The sequence below is a fragment of the Dipodomys spectabilis genome, unplaced genomic scaffold (assembly GCF_019054845.1).
Source record: "Dipodomys spectabilis isolate Male_0828 unplaced genomic scaffold, ASM1905484v1 ptg000329l, whole genome shotgun sequence".
NCBI lineage: Eukaryota > Metazoa > Chordata > Mammalia > Rodentia > Heteromyidae > Dipodomys > Dipodomys spectabilis.
Genome location: NW_024871006.1, coordinates 3,388,093 through 3,410,860, shown reverse-complemented (window position 1 = coordinate 3,410,860; position 22,768 = coordinate 3,388,093). Strand labels below are relative to the sequence as shown.

General features: G+C 40.4%; 1 protein-coding gene across 1 annotated transcript in view; it reads right to left on the bottom strand.

Moving 5' to 3' along the window:
• The window catches only part of Smurf2 (SMAD specific E3 ubiquitin protein ligase 2), a 78,706-nt gene that overhangs the window by 14,467 nt on the left and 41,471 nt on the right, over positions 1-22,768 (bottom strand). The window contains exons 9-14 of the mRNA XM_042702666.1: positions 17,673-17,757; positions 15,731-15,889; positions 11,756-11,951; positions 9,284-9,387; positions 4,435-4,549; positions 1,761-1,939 (exon numbers count right to left, since the gene is read on the bottom strand). Of these exons, the coding sequence (XP_042558600.1) occupies positions 1,761-1,939; positions 4,435-4,549; positions 9,284-9,387; positions 11,756-11,951; positions 15,731-15,889; positions 17,673-17,757 (838 nt within the window). The remainder of the gene's footprint in view (positions 1-1,760; positions 1,940-4,434; positions 4,550-9,283; positions 9,388-11,755; positions 11,952-15,730; positions 15,890-17,672; positions 17,758-22,768) is intronic.

Below are 22,768 nucleotides of genomic sequence, written 5' to 3'. Positions count from 1 at the left end.
GAAGGACTACTTAGAGAGAAGGGGAACTGAGGAAAATAACGAAAGTGAACAACTCTGAAATATACTGTAAGAGGGGCTGGGAAGGTGGCTCAGTGGCAGAGCGCTTGCCTTGCATGCATGAGGCCCTGGGTTCAATTCCTCCTCACCACCTAAGCAAAAAGAAAAAAAGCCAGAAGTGGCGCTGTGGCTCAAGTGGTAGAGTGCTAGCCTTTAGCTGAATTGCTGAGGGATAGTACCCATGCCCAGTGTTCAGGCCCCACGACCGGACCAAAAAAAAAAAAAAAAAAAAAAAAATATATATATATATATATATATATATATATATATTATAAGTATATATGATGAAAACAGTATACAGAAGCTCAATGAAAGCTGTCAATCAATAGGCAAAGGGACAGGAAAAGAAAATTAGATTCTGTGGGGGTGGACAGTATTAGGAGGGGTTGAGCTAAAAAGGATGAATATGGTCAAAACAGATAGTTTGCAGCTATGAACACAGAATGAAGGAAAGCTACTGAAATTGTTATGACAAGAGGTAGGGAAACGAGGAGAAGATAAAGGGAGTGAGACTGATTGGAATACTTTATGTATGAAAATTTAACAATAAAATCTCCCCTATATAATGTAAGTTTTTAAAATATAAAATAATAATAATAATAAGCTGGTTGCCAGTGGCTCATGCCTGTAATCCTAGCTACTCAGGAAGCTGAGATCTGAGGAGCTGTGGTTCAAAGCTAACCCAGGCACAAAAGTCCCTGTGAGACTCTTACCTCCAATAAAGTACTCAAAAAAGCCAGAAGTGGTTCTGTGGCTTAAGTGGTAGAGAGCTAGCCTTGAGCACAAAGAGACTCAGGGACAGAGCCCAGGTCCTGAGTTCAAGCCCCAGGACTGAAAAGAAAAAAAAAAAGCCATAGCAGCCGAAATTTGTTATTTTATCATGCACTAGAACAGAACTTGTATCACATGGAAGAAATTATTACATGCAGTACTCTATAAAACAGAATCCACAGACTGAACATCCCCAATCTGAAAACCCAAAACCTAAAGTTTTCCAAAATCCAAAGCTTTTTCAGTGTTGATATGACATTACCAGTGGAAAATTCCACCCCCAACTTCATGTGATAGCTGGAAGTAAAAAACAGGCTCACTAAAAATATTGTGTGATTATCTTCAGGCTACATGTATATGGTGTATGTGCAACAAAAGCCAAGTTTTGTGTCCATACTTGAGTCCTGTCCCCAAGATATCTCAAGTACATACAACTATTCCAAGATATGGGAAAAAGTAAAATATGAAATACTTCTTGTCCCAAGGACTTCAGTAAGAGATAATTTGGACCAACTTTTTTCCCTCATAAAAGTAACTAACATTTTCTAACATTAAAGAATGTAAAATGTTCCTAGCTACTCAGGAGGCTGAGATCTAAGGATCATGATTCAAAGCTAGCCCAGGCAGGAAAGTCCATGAAACTCTTATCTCCAGTAAACCACTAGAAAAACAGAAGTGGCGCTGTGGCTCAAGTGGTAGAGCACTTGCCTTGAGCTGAAAAGTTGAGGGACAGCACTCAGGCCCAGAGTTTAAGCCCCATGACTGACCAAAAAAAAAAAAAAGTAAATGTAAAGAAAAACAGAGGAAAGGGGAAAAGTCTTAGGTGGTCCTATCACACAATATTTTGTGTACATACATTTTTTTTTAATTTTAAGTAACCGCAATAGTTTTGGATCTAACTGCAATAAACACATAAAAGATTAAATACGTACAGTATCCACACCAAACTGTTATGAAGGTCTGGATCAACTAACTCCATATCATCCAAAGTAATTGATTTCCCAAGCAACTGTTTATAAAAAGGCAATGTGAAACCACCATCGATATAATGTCCATGAAACACAGCCATTCCCATTATCCTTCCGACAAAGTGGAAATATGATAAATGCTCCTGAAATTGATAAAAAGTCAAATAAATACTTAACTCAGAAACTATCAAAGAATCTTTTAATAAAAAATACTTAGGCAACATTGATTTTGAGCTTCTTTTTTTTGCATGCTAGGAAGCTAAGGCAGCCACCAGCCATCATCAGCTAGCTTTTTTTGATAAGTATCAAATTTCTACTCAGTAACTATTCAAATGGAATAGGTTTAGTTTAGCATATCAAAGCTCAGTAATCTTCAGAAAGTATTTTTCTTTATTTTTTATATTTTTTTGTCAGTTGTGGGGCTTGAACTCAGGGCCTGGCACTGTCCCTGAGCTTCTTTGTACTCAAGAATAGCACTCTACCACTTAAGCAACAGCACCACTTCCAGTTTCTGAGTATTAACTGGAGATAAGAGTCTCAAGGGAACTTTCCTCCCTGGGCCGGCTTCAAACTGTGATCCTCATATCTCAGCCTCCTGGGTAGCTAAGATTATAGGCATGAGCCACTGGTACCCAGCTCAGAAAGTATTTCTATAAGGCATGCTCAAGATTTTTTCTTGGGGCTGGGAAGGTGGCTCAGTGGTAGAGTGCTTGCCTTGCATGCCTGAGGCCCTGGGTTCAATTCCTCAGCACCACATAAGCAAAAAGAAAAAAGCCGGAGGTAGGCGCTATGGCTCAAGTGGTAGAGTGCTAGCCTTGAGCTGAAGAGCTGAAAGACAGCGCCCAGGCCCAGAGTTCAGGCCCCACGACTGGAGACAAAAAAAAAAAAAAACGATTTTTTTCTTTTTTCTTTTTTTTGTTGGTTGTGGGGCCTGAACTCTGGGCCTGGGCGCTGTCTTTCAGCAATTCAGCTTGAGGCTAGCACTCTACCAGTTGAGCCACAGAGCCACTTCCGGCTTTTTCTGCCTATGTGGTGCTGAGGAATCAAATGCAGGACTTCATGCATTTGAGGCAAGTACTCCACCACTGAGCCACCTTCCCAGCCCCAAGATTTTCTAAATCACTGTAAAATAGCCTATTATATAGCCTTTCTCAAAGAGCAAAATCACTTGGTACAGTTTATCTTGTAGAAATTAATCCAAGGGCCTGGGGAGGTGGCTCAGTGGAGAGTGCTTGCCCTGAATGCATAAGCCCCTGGGTTCAATTCCTCAGCATCACATAAATAGAAAAAAAGCTAGAATTGGTGCAGTGGCTCAAGTGGTAGAGTGTTAGCCTTGAGCTGAAGAGCTGAGGGACAGCACCCAGGCCCAGAGTTCAAGCCCCAATGACTGACAAAAAAAAAGTGTATTTGTCACAGGCATTTGGGCTGGGAAAGTGGCTCAGTGGTAGAGTGCTTGCCTTGCATGCATGAAGCCTTGGGTTCGATACCTCAGCACTACATAAGCAGAAAAAGTCGGAAGTGGTGCTGTGGCTCAAGTGGTAGAGCTCTGGCCTTGAGCTGAGGAGCAGAAGGATAGTGTCCAGGCCTAGAGTTCAGGCCCATGACTGACCAAAAAAAAAAAGAAATTAATCCAAACTACAATCTCATTGCTGCTTTATGAATCTACTTACAGATCCTGCTCTCTTCCTCTCCTCTCACCTCCTACTGAATCCTTTATTACGGAAGAAAGCTTTCAACCTTAAACACTGCTTCCTTTACCTAACTAGAAATTGAACCTCAAAATTCCACAGACCTGGGCTGGGAAGGTGGCTCAGTGGTAGAGCACTTGCCTTGCATGCATGAGGCCCTGGGTTCGATTCCTCAGCACCACATAAGAAAAAAGAAAAAAGCCGGAAGTGGCACTGTGCCTCAAGTGGTAGAGCGCTAGCCTTGAGCTGGAGAGCTGAGGGACAGTGCCCAGGCCCAGAGTTCAGGCCCCACGACCGGACCCCCAAAAAAAAAAAAAAAAAGAGTCTCACAGACTTTCCTGCCCAGGCTGGCTTTGAACCATGATCCTCAGATCTCAGCCTCCCGAGTAGCTAGGATTACAGACATGAGCCACCAGTGCCCGGCCAGGATGTTTGTATTTTAAAAGTCTTTCACTTCTCAAATATATAAATCTTAAACTCATTATTAATCTCCCTCCCATCTTCCCTTTGAGATTTTTTTGGTATTGGAGACTGTACTCAGGTAAGTTTGGTTAGCCAAGCCTTCATCATTCAAGTCACACCTCAAGCCCTCCTGTTTTATTTGTTTTCAGACAGAGATCTTTGCTCTGAGCCATCCTCAGATGACTTATCCTCCTGTGTTCTTTTTTATAATTACTTAATCAATTGCATCTTTCCTCTTCTCAACACTTGTTAGTTTCCACAGGAGCTGTCATTAATAATAAATATCCTTGTGCCTTAACTGGTTCAAATACCTAGGCATTTACTAGAGAAAATTTTTTTGGAAGAGAAATTAAAGAGACAAAGGATAGGATCAAGATTAAAACAAGTCATTCCTTTAAACTACATTAACATTTAAAGATGAAAAAGCATTGTAAGCACATTGTAGGACCCAATTTAATTCACATCATTATCCAAACTATGAACCATACCGGGTTAACAGCAGAGTCAGGATTGATTTGCAATGTATAGATGTCGTCTCTTGAATACTGGAAGAGGCCATAGTATGGATTCAACATTTCATGTGACAGGAGATACAACCATTCCCTAGAAACAAGATGTGGTATTTGTTACGGTATGCCATTAGTTGCATTAGCAAAACTGGATATGGATGTAGATATGGATGTGTGTGAACCAAGGGCCCTTAAATGCTCTATATTTGAGCCACATGCCAATCCAAGAACATTTTTAAATAAAATGAAATTAAGGATGAATTTTATTATATAAAATCATACTTGAGGGGCTGGGAAGGTGGCTCAGTGGTACAATGCTTGCCTTGCATGCATGAGGCCCTCCGTTCCATTCCTCAGCACCACACAAAGCAGAAAAAGCCAGAAGTGGCACTGTGGCTCAAGTGGTAGAGCGCTAGCTTTGAGCTGAAGAGCTGAGGGACAGTGCTCAGGCCCAGAGTTCGTGCTCCATGACCGACAAAAAAACAAAAAAATCATACTAGAAAAAAAAAACACACTAGAAAAATCTACCATGATCAAACAGCAAATGAAAATACTTCTTATTATACTAAAGTCACTGCTCAACTTTTTTACACTTTAGCATCAGAAAGTATAAGGGTTTTACCTAACAGTTCAGTTACTTATGAGATGCCATAACCCAAAACATTTCTTTAAATGCTCCATGATAAATGTAAAACAAAGGGAGAGTTTGGTTTTATTTTAAATTAAATACTCATATTGTATAGACTACCCTGGTCCACTCCACTGAGGGTAGATTTATGTAGATAAATAATAATGCAAAATAAATTTGCTCTTTCAGAAAAAGGAGTGCTTTGATGTTTGTATTTTTCAGTAAGTTTCACAGCTGGGTACTGGTAGCTTACACCTTTCAGCTCAAGGCTAGCACTCTACCACTTAAGCTACAGCACCACCTCTGGTTTTCTGGTGACTTATTGGAGATAGTCTCATGGACATTCCAGCACAGGCTGGCTTTGAATCCTGATCCTCAGATCTCAGTCTCCTGAATAGCTGGAGCTAGGAGCTAGGATTACAGATGTGAGCCACTGGCGCCCCGCTTTTTTTTTTTTTTTTTTTTAACCAGTCATGGGCCTTGAACTTAGGGACCTGGGCACTGTCCCTGATCTTTTTGCTCAAAGCTAGCACTCTACCACTTTGAGCCACAGCACCACTTCTGGCTTTTTCTGTTTACGTGGTACTAAAGAATCGAACCCAGGGCTTCATGCATGCTGGGCAAGCACTCTACCACTAAGCCACATTCCCAGCCCACAGCTGTAACTCTTATGGCCTGAGAGCCTGACATTGTTTGAGGACATTACAGACAGAAAAAAATTCCTTAAGACTTCTTCTTGATGAGAAACTAGATGAAATGCCATCCAAGCTACCAGAAGCCTAACATAGATGGATTCCACTCATTACGTACCTAGGCAGGAATCAACACTCTATCTGAAAAATAACCAGCAAAACTCAGGGCCAGAGGCATGATTCAGTAATACGCAAATGCTTAGGAAATGAGAAGCCCTGAGTTCAAACCCCAGTATAGCCAAAAAATAAAAGAAATATTATTGCTCATTTCATAATTTTTTTTCCTGTATAAAGCCTAACACAAACTATGATAAAAAAAAATTTTTTAAGCCAGGTGCTGGTGATTCACAGCTGTAATCCTAGCTACTAAGGAGGCTGAATCTGAGGATCATGATTCAAAGTCAGCACAGGCAGGAAAGTCCGTGAGATTCTTATCTCCAATAAACCACTAGAAAACCAGAAGTGGTACTGTGGCTCAAGTTGTAGAGCACGTGTCTTGAGGTGAAGAGCTGAAGGACAGCGCCCAAGCCCAGAGGTTCAAGCCCCATGACTAACAAAAAAAAAAAAAAAATGGTCAGAGATGCTAAGACATTTCGCATAGATACACTGAAGGGCTAGCCTGAAGTCTGTGGGCAATGTTTTAGAAACCTCACAATAAATAGTACCAGGCAAAAAATTAGTGAGACCCATTTTAATCAGTAAGGCCCAGGTAAAAATTCCAAGATTCTGCCTAAAATGTAACCATAAACAAAAAATAAGGGCTTCAGATGTGGCTTAAATGGTAGAGTGCAAACACAAAGCCCCAAGTTCAAACCCTAGTATTGAAAAGAAGAGAAAAAAAAAAAAAAAAACTTGTATATTTTAGTGCAAATCAAATCAAATCACTAGGCCCTAAGATATTGTATTCCAATGTTAATTCTTAATAGTCTTCAACCAGGGAAAAGTTAAATGATTTTGATATTATGGATGAAATAGGTTGAATAGTACATTTAAAACAGATGGAGTGGAATACTATTAATAATTAGTCTAGCAAACTTTCAAAATTTTATATGATGAAGTCTAAAGCAAATTACTATCATATACCATGCTTCAAAACTTAGGAGAAAAAAAATGTACGTTTCCACATATGCATCTTTCCAATACACATACTGATATATTTTATATGCTTTGTATGTCTAAGGCATCTATTTCTATTTCTTTAAAGAAAATTCATTTTTGTTTTATTTTCCTAAGTTTGTAGAATAGATGTAAAAGGGGCTGGGAAGGTGGCTCAGTGGTAGCGTGCTTGCCTTGCATGCATGAGGCCCTGGGTTCAATCCCTCAGCACCATATACACAGAAAAAGCCAGAAGTGGGTGCTGTGGCTCAAGTGGAAGATTGGCTGCTTTGAGCTGAAGAGCTGAGGGACAGTGATCAGGCTCTGAGTTCAAGTAGGACTATTTTTGAGGGATCTATAGCAGAATGTTTAGAAAAAGCATTTGATTGCCACAATCCATTTATGCTACCCAACCTTAATAGCAGTAAGTTAAAAAGAAGTTACTTTAAAAAGAATACTAATTTATTGTATATATAGATACCATCAGCAGATATTTCCTAATAATTAAATTCTCTTCATAAGTGAATTATTCCATAAACTATTAAGCCTAACAATGCTATGCAAAAGATGTTTTCTAAAATTCTAAAGAAATTACCCATTTGTAAGCTTTTTCAAGTGACAGAATGACAATTGTACAAATAAGAATGATGCTAAGTAGCAATTATAAGATTTAGTGAAAACGCAATTTCATTTACATTAGATTTAGAATATAGCAGTAGAATTATCATGATGATTCTCAGAACATTTCAATTCACAGCTATAAGGTTTCCCCTATATTTATATAATGTGAATTTTCAAACCTGGAAGAATACTCTGATGCAGGGTGTGTGTGTGTGTATACCAGAAACATACTGATTTGATGGGATTCAGCTCACTCTGATGCAGGGTGTGTGTGTGTGTATACCAGAAACATACTGATTTGATGGGATTCAGCTCACTCTGATGCAGGGTGTGTGTGTGTGTGTGTGTGTGTGTGTGTGTGTGTGTGTGTGTGTGTGTGTGTGTGTGTGTGTGTGTGTGTGTGTGTGTGTGTGTGTGTGTACCAGCTCACTCTGATGCAGTGTGTGTGTGTACTAGCTCACTCTGATGCAGTGTGTGTGTGTGTATACCAGCTCACTGATGCAGTGTGTGTATGTACCAGCTCACTCTGATGCAGTGTGTGTGTGTGTGTGTGTGTACCAGCTCACTCTGATGCAGTGTGTGTGTGTGTGTGTACCAGAAGCATACTGATTTGGTGGGATTCAGCTCACTCTGATGCAGGGGTGTGTGTGTGTGTACCAGTGGGGGGTGTGTACCAATGGTGTGTGTGTGTGTACCAGAAACACATTGATTTGATGGGATTCAGCTCAGTGGCCAATCAGGGTGTGTGTGTGTGTGTGTGTGTGTGTGCGCGCGCGCGTGTGTGTGTGTGTGCGTGTGTGTGTGCGTGTGTGTGTGTGTGCGTGTGCGTGCGCGTGCGTGTGTGCGCGCGCGTGCGCGTGTGTGTGTGTGCGCGCGCGCACGCGCGCATACTGATTTGGTGGGATTCAGCTCAGTGGCAAATCCAGTTTCCTAACTGTTTGATCACCAGCACCACAAAAGAACCTCTCCCCACAAAGAATCAATTAGACTTGATGTATAATTGAATACATAAATATAGCAGCAACATGCCGCCTTCTGTATGAAGACATACATATATCATGAGATATACACATATGGCTCATCTATGTGCATTCAAGGTTAAAAAAAAACCCACAACAAAGAGGCAGAGAAAAAAATCTCAAGGCTGTTCCTGACAAAATTGGGTTTCATTTTTGTTTTTTTGCAGTACTGGCACTCTTACATTGAGCCATACCTCTAAACTATTTCTGACAATGTAAAATAGAGGGAAAACACATGCTAAAGAAGAGATGGTGAAATTGCAGGCCTGCAAGCACGACTAACAGTCCTTAATGGAATGCAGCTACTTTTCAGAGAAAGTCTGGTTGGGTCCTATCACCCATCTGGGAGTAGTAAGGTAATAGTACTCCTCTAATCTCAGTGTCAATATAACTATTAGGATTTCCTCTCTATAAACCCAAGAAACATTGTACTAGAAAATAAATGTCATAGAAGTTACAAAAAGAATCTTAGATTTCCTAAGTATAAAGATGCATGTCACAGCTGGTCGCCAGTGGCTCACGCCTGTAATCCTAGCTACTCAGGAGGCTGAGATCTGAGGATTGTGGTTCAAAGCCAGCCCGGGCAGGAAAGTCCATGAGACATTTATCTCCAATAAACCACTAGAAAACTGGAAGTGGCGCTGTGGCTCAAGCAATAGAGCGCTCACCTTGAGCTGACGAGCGCAGGGACAGCACCCAAACCCAGAGTTCAAGCCCCATGACCGACCAAAAAAAAAAAAGATGCATGTCACTAACTGTAAACAAGTCTTTACCTTGCAACCCCTCCATAGTCAAGGCCTTCTTCTCCTCGAAATTTAATCATTAATCGCTTCCAGAGATCTTTTGGTCTCATTTTCATGACCTGTCGGTAAGATTCCTAAAAAGCAATTAATACATTGTTATTACCAGGTGCTTGTAGCCTATTAAACACTCCCTTTATCAACCACAAATTTAAATAAGCTTAAAATTCACTGATTCGGCTGAGAATGTGGCTTAGTGCTAAGAGTCCTTGCCTAGCATGCACGAAGCCCTGGGTTTGATTCATCGGTACCACATAAACAGAAAAAGCCAGAAGTGATGCTGTGGCTCAAGTGGGAGAGTGCTAGCCTTGAGTGAAAAAAAGCTCAGGGACAGTGCTGAGGCCCTGAGTTCAAGCTATAGAACTGGCAAAACAACAACAACAACAACACTGGTCCTATGAACAGATTCTAAACTTCATGAAACAAGATTCATGGGACACCGCACTGGTGGCTCACGCCCGTAATCCTAGCTACTCAGGAGGCTGAGATCTGAGGATCACGGTTCAAAGTCAAAGTCAGCCCGGGCAGGAAACTCCCGTGAGACTCTTATCTCCAATAAACCACTCAAAAACCGGAAGTGGCTCTGTGGCTCAAGCAGTAGAGCACTCGCCTTGAGCTGAAGAGTGCAGCAACAGCACCCAAGTCCAGAGTTCAAGCCCCATGACTGACCCCCAAAAAAAAAAAAAAAAAAAGATTCATGGGACTTCTGAAACAAAATGTAGAGAGAGGGGGGAGGGAGGGAGAGATTTTACTTCTACTACAATGAAGTCATTTGATAAATATTTTATTCTAAGTCTACCAGATGCAAACTCCATATTTTAGCTCTAAGAATCATAGTTTACAGTGTTATTCAATATTAAAATCAAACTATGGTAGAGATACTGAATTTTTTTTTCTTTTTTGGTCGGTTGTGGGCCTGAACTCTAGGCCAGGGCGCTGTCCCTCAGCTCTTCAGCTCAAGGCGAGCGCTCTACCACTTGAGCTACAGCGCCACTTCTGGTTTTCTGGTGGTTTATTGGAGATAGGAGTCTCACGGTCTCTCATGTCCGGGCTGGCTTTGAACCGGGATCCTCAGATCTCAGCCTCCTGAGTAGCTAGGATTACAGGCGTGAGCCACCAGCGCCTGGCGTCTGTGAGACTCTTATCTCCAATTAACCACCAGAAAACCAGAAGTGGAGCTGTGGTTCAAAGTGGTAGAGCACTACTTGAACAGAAAAGCTCAGGGACAGCACCTAGGTCTTGAGTTCAAGCCCCACACAGATATTTTTTAAAAAGTTAAAAATCAGAAAATTTAGGTAAAATCATTCATATGTTCATTCCATAGATAACTTTTACATCTTTTGTTTTGCTTTTTTATTAACATACACTAGCTATACACAAAGGGATTTCATTGTGAAATTTCTATGCAGATATACAATGTGCTTCAACTCACATCTACAAACAAGGTTAAGAATTCTCTGAGAGGAGGAAAAATTCACCCTTTAGCACAAGGATTATCAATTCCCACTAGCCTCTTATCCAGCAATCTCCAGAGAAGGAAATACCTGCCTTTGACCTCTACCACCTTTCAGTTGACTTTCAGGCTATAATCCAAAGTTAAAAGTATATACCAGAAAGAAAGATTTTTCAACAAATTAAAGAAATACTCCAATAGTAGTGAAATATAAGAGCTTTTTTATTTATGAATCTCTTATCATTCAGAGCAGTTAAAACATACATGATGGATATTTATGACCATTTAAATTCAATAACAAATAAGTATTTGCAATGCAGACATCAAACTAAACCAATTAGTTTACCTAGCAATCATCATTCAATAAGTGCTTACCTTCTATACTGTCTCCCCAATATTATTGACTTTTGCTTCCTATAATTAAAATATTTAGCCAGGTGCAGTGGCTCATACGTTTAATCCTAGCTACTGAGGAAATTGAGATCTGAAGATCATAGCTCACAGCCAGCCCAGGTGGAAATGTTTGTGAACCTCTTATCTCCAACTAACCACCAAAAAGCAAATAGTGCTGTGGCTCTAGGGGTACAGCACCAGCCTTGAGTGAAAAAGCTAAGGAACAATGCTCAGGCTGAGTCAAACCCAGACCAGGAACATGCAGTGCACACAGCACATACAGCATACACATACATACATACATACTCTCTCTCTCTCTCTCTCTCTGTCTCTCTCTCTCTCACACACACACACACATACACACTTTCTCTCTTATAAAGAGTCCAACAACAGTACTTCTGGAAAAGAGCAAAACACTAAATTTAATTTTTCCTTTTTAAAAATAAGATTAAAGGCATGGCTCAAGTGATAGAGCACCAGTCTAACAAGCATAACACCCAGAATTCAAATCCAAAAATTTCCCAAGAAGGGAGAAAGGGAGAGAGAGGGAAGGAGGGAAGGAGGGAAAGAGGGAGGGAGGGAGGGAGGGACTAATTTACCTCAAAAATCTCTTCCCTGGAAACTTCGATGCGGCAATGGCCAGCCTGCGGCTGTTGTTGAGAAAGTTCTTGCCGCAAGATTTTTAGTTTCTGAACCAGATCTCGCTTGTACCTGGGCACCGTGAGACACTCTGTGTCATCAGGGCATAATGACACCACTTGCTGTTGCTGTTGGTCTTTCAGTTGGTTCTGCCTACTGGAAGTAAACAAAAATGCTATTATGAAAGCATTTTAAATTTTTAAAAGATTGGAACTATACATTTAAAATAGCATTAGACCATAAAGTAATTCTAGTTACACCATTTTCCAAGCCTTACTGAGACATATGACTAGCCTAACATTTTTTGAAATGATACAGCTCCAAAATTATTTTTCATATTCTTATGAATTGATAGAATTTTTTTTTTTTGGTTGGTCATAGGGCCTGGGCGCTGTCCCTCAGCTCTTCAGCTCATGGAGAGCACTCTATACATGAGCCATAGCACCACTTCCAGTTTTCTGGTGGATCATTGGAGATAAGAGTCTCATAGACTTTTCCTCCCGGGCTGGCTTTGAGCCACGATCCTCAGATCTCAGCCTCCTGCGCAGCTAGGTTTATAGGCGTGAACCACCAGCGCCCAGCTGAATTGATAGAATTCTTATGTGATAGAACTGGATAAAGAAGATTTATGCATAATGCCTTACAAGCTGCTTAGAATGAATCCTTCAAATACCATTTCCAGGTCCTCTACTCTTCTACATTTTTCCACCGCTCACTCTAAAATTCAGGCAGATGCCAAACACTGCTTGTTAGAGTTTGCCTTTATAGATAAACCAAACAAGAATGGACCTGGCATCTTAGCAGAGATCCTTCATCCTGTACTTGTTCTAAACTGGACCACAAGAATGTGGGCAATCATATATGTTACTGACATGAAGAAAGAAGTACTTTACAAACAAGTTTAAGTGTTTTGTGTGTAGCAAAATACCCATAATAATTATGTATTTGGCTTTTTAATATGCATTCAGTGATACATCATGTACATTCTCCAGCTAGAGGTGAGATTCAAGTAGAAAAGCCCTTGCTTAGCCAGCCCAAGGCCCTGAGTTCAAACCTTGGTACCACCAAAGGATGGCTGTGCTAAAGTGACTTATGATTCACCACATTAGCTCGCCAGTACAATACACATATTTTTATCCTACTAGCATAAAATCTTATACTGCATCTAAGATTTTTTAAACACCTCTATAATGTCAGAAAGTAATCAATTCCAATAAGAGGTCAGGAAGTTAAAAAATGTTACTATGTTATAATATTAAAATGTTATTGATATTAAAAGTTACTAATGTCTACATGCAATCATTGATAAAGTTTGGAAGTTAAATTAATTTTACACATAATAAACAAGATAATCTCCTAATCTAAAGGCAAAAGGCAATAGTGTATATGATAAAATACAGGTAAATAGCTTTCACTTCTCTAATAGATCACTCAAATTTACATATAATTATTCTTACAAACCAGGCAAACTTAATACCTAAAATGTGTATCATATGAGGAAAATACAACATTGTTGAAAACATAAAGCCAATAATAACCACTCTTCCAAATGTTTCATGTTTTATATATAGACACAAAATCAAAACAGATTATATAAAGTACTGCATAAATAACTATCTAATCCTCCTTTTTTCTCCCATTTTTTGAGACTGGGTCTTAGTATATGGCCTAGGTTGGCTTCAAGTGATAAAGTGGAAAGCACCTGCCTAGTAAGATGAGATCCTGGGTTTAATCCTCTGTACTCAAAAAAGAAGAAAAAAAGACAAGTCATGGAGTCAGAGAAAAATCTTTGGAAGCAAATACTTCTATACCTAAGTATCTAAAGGACTCCCAAAACTCAACAATAATTTTTTTAAAAAAATAGCTAAATTAAAAAAGGAGAGGGAAAACAAAGATTTTACCAAGAAAGCTATATGGATGGCAAATGAACACATTACAGATGTTCAACAGCGTCAGTGATTACAGGGGAAAAAAAACAAACATTAAATCCAGAATGATACACCATTATGTACCCATTAGAATGTCTAAAATTAATACAGTTAACTATACCAGGTATTAGCAAGGATATGCAGCAACTTAAACATTAATATACTACTGGAAAGATTGTAAAATGGTATATTCACTTTGAAAAGCAACCTGGCACTTTCTCCAAAAGTTACACATAGCAAGGGGTGTGACTCAAGCAGTAGAACACTAGCTCAAAACCCTGTATTTAATCCCCAGTACCAGGGTGGGGGGAAAAGCAGCTCACACCTGCAATAGCCCTAGCTTCTCAGATCTGGGAGATTACGATTTTGAAGCCAGCCTAGGCAGAAAAGTTTGGAAGATTTTGTCTCTAATTAACTAACAAAAACAAAGGGCTGGACATATGGCTAAGTGGTAGACCACTAGTCAAGTAAGCCAAATAAGCATGAAGCTCTAAATTCAAACAGAAATATTGCCCCTACCCAAAAAAAAAAAAAAAAAAGAATAGGAGGGAGGGAAGAAAGTAGGAGAGGGGAAGAAAGGAATGACAGGGAGGGAAGAAGAGAAAGGTGGGAAAGAGAGAGGTGAGAGAAGGGAGGGGAGGAGAGGAAGGAAAGAGAAAAAGGAAGGAAGGAAGGAAGGAAGGAAGGAAGGAAGGAAGGAAGGAAGGAAGGAAGGAAGGAAGGAAGGAAGGAAGGAAGGAAGGAAGGAAGGAAGGAGGGAGGGAGGGAGGGAGGGAGGGAGGGAGGGAGGGAGGGAGGGAGGGAGGGAGGGAGGGAGGGAGGGAGGGGGAGAGGGAGAGAAAGAGGAAAGAAGGAAAGAAAGAAAGAAAGAAAGAAAGAAAGAAAGAAAGAAAGAAAGAAAGAAAGAAAGAAAGAAAGAAAGAAAGAAAGAAAGAAAGAAAGAAAGAAAGAAAAGAGAGAGGGAGGGAGGGAGGGAGGGAGGAGAGGGAGGAAGAAAAATGAAAGAGAGGAAGGAGGGCTGGGAAGGTGGCTCAGTGGTAGAGCAATTGCCTTGCATGCATGAGGCCCTGGGTTCGATTCCTCAGCGCCACATAAGCAAAAAGAAAAAAGCCGGAAGTGGTGCTGTGGCTCAAGTGGTAGAGCGCTAGCCTTGAGCTGAAGAGCTGAGGGGCAGCGCCCAGACCCAGAGTTCAGGCCCCATGACCAGACCCCCCCCCAATAAAAAAAAAGAGAGGAAGGAAAGAAGGAAGGAAGAAGAGGGAGAGGAGGAGGGAAAGAGATACACAAATCAGCCATTCTACTCCTTAGGTATTTATTCACAAGTAATGAGAATATACATCTACACATCAAAGAATGTTCATAGTAATTTTATCTGTCATAACCAAACACCAGAAACAATCCAAATGAACATCAAATAGATAAATGGATAAATTGTAGTACATCCATATAATGAAATACCACTAGCAATAAAAAGAAATTACACATAAGCCATAAAGATGATCTCAAAATTATGTTAGGTTAGAAAAAAAAAAAAAGAACACTCTATCTAAAACAAAAACATGCAAATTAATATGTAATAAAAGAAAGCAATTCAGTAGTCCAGCATCAGTGGTTCATTCCTATAATCCTAGCTATTCAGGAGGCTGAGATCTGATGATTATTGTTTGAAGCCAGCACAGGCAGGAAGGTCTGTAAGACACTTATTTCCAATTAACCACCAAAAGGGCCAGAAGTGGTGCTGTGGCTCTGTATAGGTCCTGAGTTTAATCCCAGGATCAACTCGCGCACGCACACTCGCACACACATTCTCTGTCTCTGTCTCTGTGTCTCTCCAAAATTAAATTAAATTAAATTAAAAAAAAAAATCCTATGTCAGAGTAAAATTTGTCACACTCTTACATCAAGTCTGGTCAAAAAGTGTAAGTTCAAGTATAATATTATAAAAAACAGTTATATATTTTCTCTTGTTCAGACTGACATTTAACATGTAGTGTTTAAAAAACTTACTTTAGAACTAAATGCAAGTTAGCAGAGAGTCGAGGATCGGTAAACTGTGTTGTTCTGTTGTTATGGTCAACGAAATAAACTCTGCCTGTTGCAGTATTACGGATCTCCCATCCAGGAGGCAAAGGACCAAGCTCTTCACAATTGATGTTGCTAAGATCCCTGCAAAAACAAATATAAAATAAAAAATACCTCATGGCTGGGCCTGCTGAGCCAAGCAAGTATAAATGACACAGAACAATTCCATGAAGTCTGAGAAAATGTATTGTTTCAGGAACTTGAGATGTTCAGCTGGAATCTTTAATTCCCAATGGTTTAACAAACTCGCATATTCAAAACCCAATCCATAAATGGTTAGGAAGAATTTATCACACAGTCGACAATTTGGTAAGTTCCTGGGCTTTGATATAATATAGATTTTAAATTAATACAAAAGCCATCACAGCATTTGCCAACACAATGTTTGACAGAAAATATAATTTTACAAGTGCCAGTAATACAAATAATTAAATGTTTTCTAAAATTTCCCTTCAATTCTGTTTTCTAGATCATGAAATCTGTGTAAATAAATGTGCATTCCACGAGTAATTTTATGTTCTTCAAAAAAGCAAAACTAGAAATGTTATTGAAATTCTGATCCTGAAAACAATCACATATCTTTTTGGGGGGGAGGATGGGAGGTTGGTCCTGAGGCTTGAACTCTGGACCTGAGCCCTGTCCCTGAGCTTCTTTTGATCAAGGCTAGCCTCTACCTCTGAGCCATAGCACCAATTCCAACTTTTTCTGTGATTTAATTGGAGATAAGAGTTATCATAGACTTTTTCCTGCCTGGCTGGCTTTGAACCAAGATCCTCAGATCTCAGACTTTTGAATAACTAGGATTATGGGCATGCACCACGGGCATCTAATTTTTTTTTTTCTTCTCTGCTGGTCTTGGGGGTTGAACTGAGGACCCAAATGCTGTTCCTGAGCTTTTTTCTACCACGTAAACCACAGTTCCACTTACAGCTTTTTGGGGTGATAAAGTGAGATAAGAGTCTCATGGATTTTCCTGCCCAGGCTGGCTCTGAACCTCAATCCTAAAATCTCATCTTCCTTAATAGCTAGGATTATAGGTGTGAGCCACCAGCTTCCCAGCTTCCCATCCCCCCACGATGACCTAAAACTCAAGATTCTTTACCTCCTAAGAGCTTCTCCTGAGTGCTGAAGTTAGTCATGCACCACTATGCCTGACCTCTACTATTTTATTTACTTATTTATTATCTTATTTACTTATTTATTTTGTGGTGCTAGAGATCTGACCCAATCAAGTACTTTACCACTGATGGAGGCCTTTATGAAAGAGTATTGTTTTATATGTTTTTTTTCCCTAGGTTAATCTTCAAATTCCTAAAGCTCTGTAGTGTTGACCTACCTTTTTAAAAGGTGATGAGGGGATATGGACTGGAGACTGACAGGGAACTGGGGCAGACTACAGAAAGGTACATAGGACTTTCTGCTAAATATCAAACTAAACTATCAGAAAGAGCTCAATTTTTATAATAATTATATATTTTTATTTATTTATTTATTTTTGCCAGTACTGGGGCTTGAACTCAGGGCCTGACTACTGTCCCTGAGCTGCTTTTTGCTCAAGGCTAGCACTCTGCCACTTGAGCCATAGTACCACTTGTGGCTTTTTCTGTGTATGTGGTACTGAGGAATCAAACCCAGGGCTTCATGTATGCTAGGCAAGCACTCTACCACTAAGCCACATTCCTGGCCCCTTTATAATTATTTCTAAAGTTAAATATTTTAAAAAATAAAATTACTTGCCCATGTAATTGTAACCCCTCTCTATGGTATTTTCGCAATAATAAATAAATAAATAAAAATTTAAAAAAGAACTCTTAAAAAAATAAAATAAAATGAGCATGCATAAACAGTTCTTAAAACATGTTCTTACCTAGGCACTCTTGGATCGTGCCATGTGCTCACACCAGTCTGAGTATGTAAGAAATAAACCTGACCTTGCTGCGTTGTCCTCTGTTCTGTAAAGTAAAGAAAACTCATAACAACAACATTCAGATTGTCCAAATCACCACAGTTCTATCAGGCTGACATGCTAATAGGTAAAATCCTCAAATTACCAGTCTACTTTATTATTTAAAAATGGCTTCACAAATCATTTGTTCTCTCCCCAGAAGCAAGTTTACATAGAGTGATAAGGATTGCAGACCAGCTATATAAAAACTAACTACACTTACAGTGTGACTGAAATATTAAACATGCTGCAATGTTTGCTAACTGATAGCCGAAAACAAAGACTATTACAACAATAGTAATTAAATAAGACAAAAGAAACTAAAGAAACTAAAACCTCAGAAGAAACTAAAGGCTCAGAAGAAGCAGCTGGCTACCTTTGAAAATTCCTAAAGGGTTTGGAAGCTAATTTTTTTCATTATGCTAATTTCATACCCAAACTTAAGTTTTCTCTTTTTGTGGCCTGGGCACTGTCCTTGAACTTCTTTTGCTCAAAGCTAGCATTCTACCACTTCAGCCACAGCACAACTTCCAGCTTTTTCTGTATATGTGGTGCTGAGGAATCAAACCTAGTACTTCATACATACTAAACAAGCACTCTACCATTAAGCCACATTACCAGACCTGCCTGAGCTTCTTTTACTCAAGGCTAGTACTCTACCACTTGAGCCACAGAGCCACTTGTGGCTTTTTCTGAGTAGTTTGTTGGAGATCAGAGTCTCACAGAATTTCCTGTCCAGGCTAGCTTTGAACCATGATCCTCAGATCAGCCTCCTGAATAGCTGGATTACAGGCGTGAGCCACCAGCACCTGGTAGTTTTCTCTATTTTTCCCCTCCTCCCCAGTTTTCTCTATTTTTGACAGATATATTCTCAAGACTGCATTTGGGCTTAAGTGTGGTGGCACCTCCAGTGTACTGTACTCAAGAAGCTGAAGCAGAAGTATTAAGAATTTGAGGCTAGTCTGAGCTACATAGCAAATTCCAATCCAGACTTGACAAGAAAGACCTGCTCAAAAATAAAACAAGCCTATATATTCTTTTTCCAGTCATGGGGCTTCAACTCTGGGCCTGGAGCTGTCCCTCAGCTCTTCAGCTCAAGGCTAGCGCTCTACCACTTGAGCCACAGAATCACTTCCAGTTTTCTGGTGGTTTATTGGAGATAAGAGTCTCACGAGGGGCTGGGAAGGTGGCTCAGTAGTAGAGCGCTTGCCTGGCATGCATGAGGCCTTGGGTTCGATTCCTCAGCACCACATAAGCAAAAAGAAAAAAAGCCAGAAGTGGTGCTGTGGCTCAAGTGGTAGAGCACTAGCCTTGAGCTGAAGAGCTGAGGGACAGCGCCCAGGCCCAGAGTTCAGGCCCCATGACCGGACCAAAAAAAAAAGAAAAAAGAACTTATAAAAGCCAGGCGCTGGTGGCTCACGCCTGTAATCCTAGCTACTCAGGAGGCTGAGATCTGAGGATCACGGTTCAAAGCCAGCCCGGGCAGGAGAGACCGTGAGACTCTTATCTCCAATAAACCACCAGAAAACCGGAAGTGGCGCTGTAGCTCAAGTGGTAGAGTGCTCGCCTTGAGCTGAAGAGCTGAGGGACAGTGCCAAGGCCCAGAGTTCAAGCCCCAAGGCCCACCAAAAAAAAAGAGTCTCACGAACTTTTCTGCCCAGGCTGGCTTCAAACCATGATCCTCGGTCTCTCAGTATCCTATGTAGCTAGAATTACAGGCGTGAGCCACCAGTGCTCGTCAAAACAAGCCTACATTTGAGCTATAAAAACATAATTTAAAAAAAAAAGAGTATGCCGAGCGCTGGTGGCTCATACCTGTAATCCTAGCTAGTCAGGAGGCTGAGATTTGAGGATCGCGGTTCAAAGCCAGCCCGGGAAAGAAAGTCTATGAGACTCTTTTTTTTTTTTTTTTTTTTTTTTTTGTCGGTCGTGGGGCTTGAACTCTGGACCTGGGCGCTGTCCCTCAGCTCTTCAGCTCAAGGCGAGCGCTCTACCACTTGAGCTACAGCGCCACTTCCGGTTTTCTGGTGGTTTATTGGAGATAGGAGTCTCACAGTCTCTCCTGCCCGGGCTGGCTTTGAACCACGATCCTCAGATCTCAGCCTCCTGAGTAGCTAGGATTACAGACGTGAGCCACCAGCGCCCCGGCTTCCATGAGACTCTTATCTCCAATAATCCACCAGAAAAACTGGAAGTGGCGCTGTGGCTCAAGCAGTACAGCGCTTGCCTTGAGCTGAAGAGCCTAAGGGACAGCACCCAAGCCCAGAGTTCAAGCCCCACGACTGACAAAAAAAAAAAATCTAATGAGAAACTTCAGTATGTATAACAATGAAACTACTGTTAACGTTCTTTAGTAGATTTAAACATTAAAAAGTTATCAGTGTGATATATGGTATATATGTGTACACCGGAGGGGAACCAGGAAGATGAAACAAAACTAGAGGGAATAAGGGAAAAACGTACAACAGTGGGACCCATTAGCTGCACAGGACATTCACCAAAATGAGCTAAGCAACTTAATGGCAGCGATGGGAGGGAAGGGAACAAATGGGAAATAGGGAACAGCTGATGGTATGCAAAACAAAAGAAATGTACATTCCACCCAATGTGGAAGAAATAACTATCGCAAAGCTCATAGAACTCATAAATGTTATAGACCGTGATAGACAATTTGCTCCAGGAAAGTTAGAATGTATGTGTGACTTTAACTGAGCATCACTATCCCACAGTACTGTGAAACTTGGGAAATTATGTAATCAATCACAATAAAAAATTAAAAAGTTATCAGTGTGGAGTCTTTTTTTTTGGGGGGGGGTCCAGTCGTGGGGCCTGAACTCTGGGCCTGGGTGCTGTCCCTCAGCTCTTCAGCTCAAGGCTAGCACACTACCACTTGAGTCACAGCACCACTTCCAGCTTTTTTCTTATGTGGTGCTGAGGAATCAAACCCAGGGCCTCGAGCATGCAAGGCAAGTGCTCTACCACTGAGCCACCTTCCCAGCCCTCAGTGTGGAATCTTTAACTCACGTTTATTGAATAAAGAGCAGAAAATGTTTCTCTTTCTCTATTTCTCCCCTAATTTAACCTGATTATAATAAAATAAATCCTTGCTAAAGCTTTGAGAAATTTTAAAAATGTAAAAATATTTACAACTACTTTTAGATGCCAGCTGCACAGGTTATGAATGTAACTCAGGAGTAGAGGTCTTACCTGCCATGCAAGAGTCCCTGAGTTTAATTCCCAGCTCTAGAAAGAAAAAATATCCTAACTACAGCTACAATAATTTCAGCTATGGCACCTATTTTGTGATTCACAGAAAATACACTGGAGTTGGAGGCATGTCTCAAATGACAGAACATCAGCCAATGACCAAGAGCATCAGATACCAAGTTCAAGTCCTGGTCTTGGACTTAGATATGTAGGTATTTTTTAATACAAATCACATAAATACTGTAAAAGTATACACCTACCCCTACTCAGTGCAATATGGTAAAAGCAGGTTAATCTGTTTGCTCAGGGTAATATGGTAAAACCAGGTTAATCTGTTTGCCATACTGTAATCATCACTGCGCTGCTATAAGCTAATATGTGAGATGCATCACTGTTAGTAGACCAAAGTTTTCCAAATTAAAGAGCTAAAATGTATTTTAGAATAAAATTAGAATCATGTTTAAAAAAATTTTTTTAAATATTCTACAGAGGGGCAGGGGGGAGGATGGGAAGAGGAAACAAAGGAGGAGGCTACAATGCTTCATAAGAAATGTAGTCATTACCTTGCCCATGTAATTATAACCCCTCTGTACAGTATTTTCACAATAAAAAAAATAAATAAATAAAATAAAATGAGGGGCTGGGAAGGTGGCTCAGTGGTAGAGTGCTTGCCTCGCATGCATGAGGCCCTGGGTTTGATTCCTCAGCACCACATAAGCAAAAAGAAAAAAAGCCAGACATGGCACTGTGGCCTTGAGCTGAAAAGCTGAGGGACAGCACCCAAGCCCAGAGTTCAGACCCCACAACCGGACCCAAAAAAATACATACATACGTACATACATACATACAATAAAATGAGATGGAATCTCAAAAAAATATATATATACATATATACGTGGCTTAGTGGTAGAGTGTTTGGCCTAGCATGCATGAAGTCCTGGGTTCGATTCCTCAGTACCACATAAACAGAAAAAGGCGGATGTGGTGCCATGGCTCAAGGGTAGAGTGCTAGCCTTGAGCAAAAGCAGCTCAGGGACAATGCGCAGGCCCTGCCTGAGTTCAAGCCCCAGGACTAGCAAAAATAAAGAAACAAACAAACAAATAAATATTCTAGAGTAAAAATTAAACACAAGTTAGATCAGTCAATTCCTAATTTTAGTCATTAGATGTCACCATTAACAAAGTTGTAAACTGGTTATTAGCTTTAGCAAACAAGTAGTATACAAGTCATAATATATGAGTGTCCTCAATTTATGATTTACAAAGTTCTAGATTTAACTAAAAGAAGATTCAAATAATCTTCCACATAAAATTCTGTAACGTGGGGCTGGGAAGGTAGCTCAGTGGTAGAGCAATTGCCTTGCATGCACGAGGCCCTGGGTTCGATTCCTCAGCACCACATAAGCAAAAAGAAAAAAGCCGGAAGTGGCCCTGTAGCTCAAGTGGTAGAGTGCTAGCCTTGAGCTGAAGAGCTGAGGGACAGTGCCCAGGCCCAGAGTTCAGGCCCCATGACCAGACTCCCCCCCTCAAAAAAAAATTCTACAATGCTAGGAAATTTTATGAATATAATCATCTTATACAAAGATAAATGTCATTTACAACAATCAACTCAGATAACCAAAACTACAAAATACCATAATGCCCTAAGAAATGTGCCTTTGAAGGTGGGAGCTGATGGCTCACACCTGTAATCCTAGCTACTCAGGAGGCTGAAATCTGAGGACCGAGGTTCAAAGCCAGTCCAGGCAGAAAAGTCCATGAGACTCTTAAATCCATTTAACCGGAAGTGGTGCTGTGGCTCAAGTGGTAGA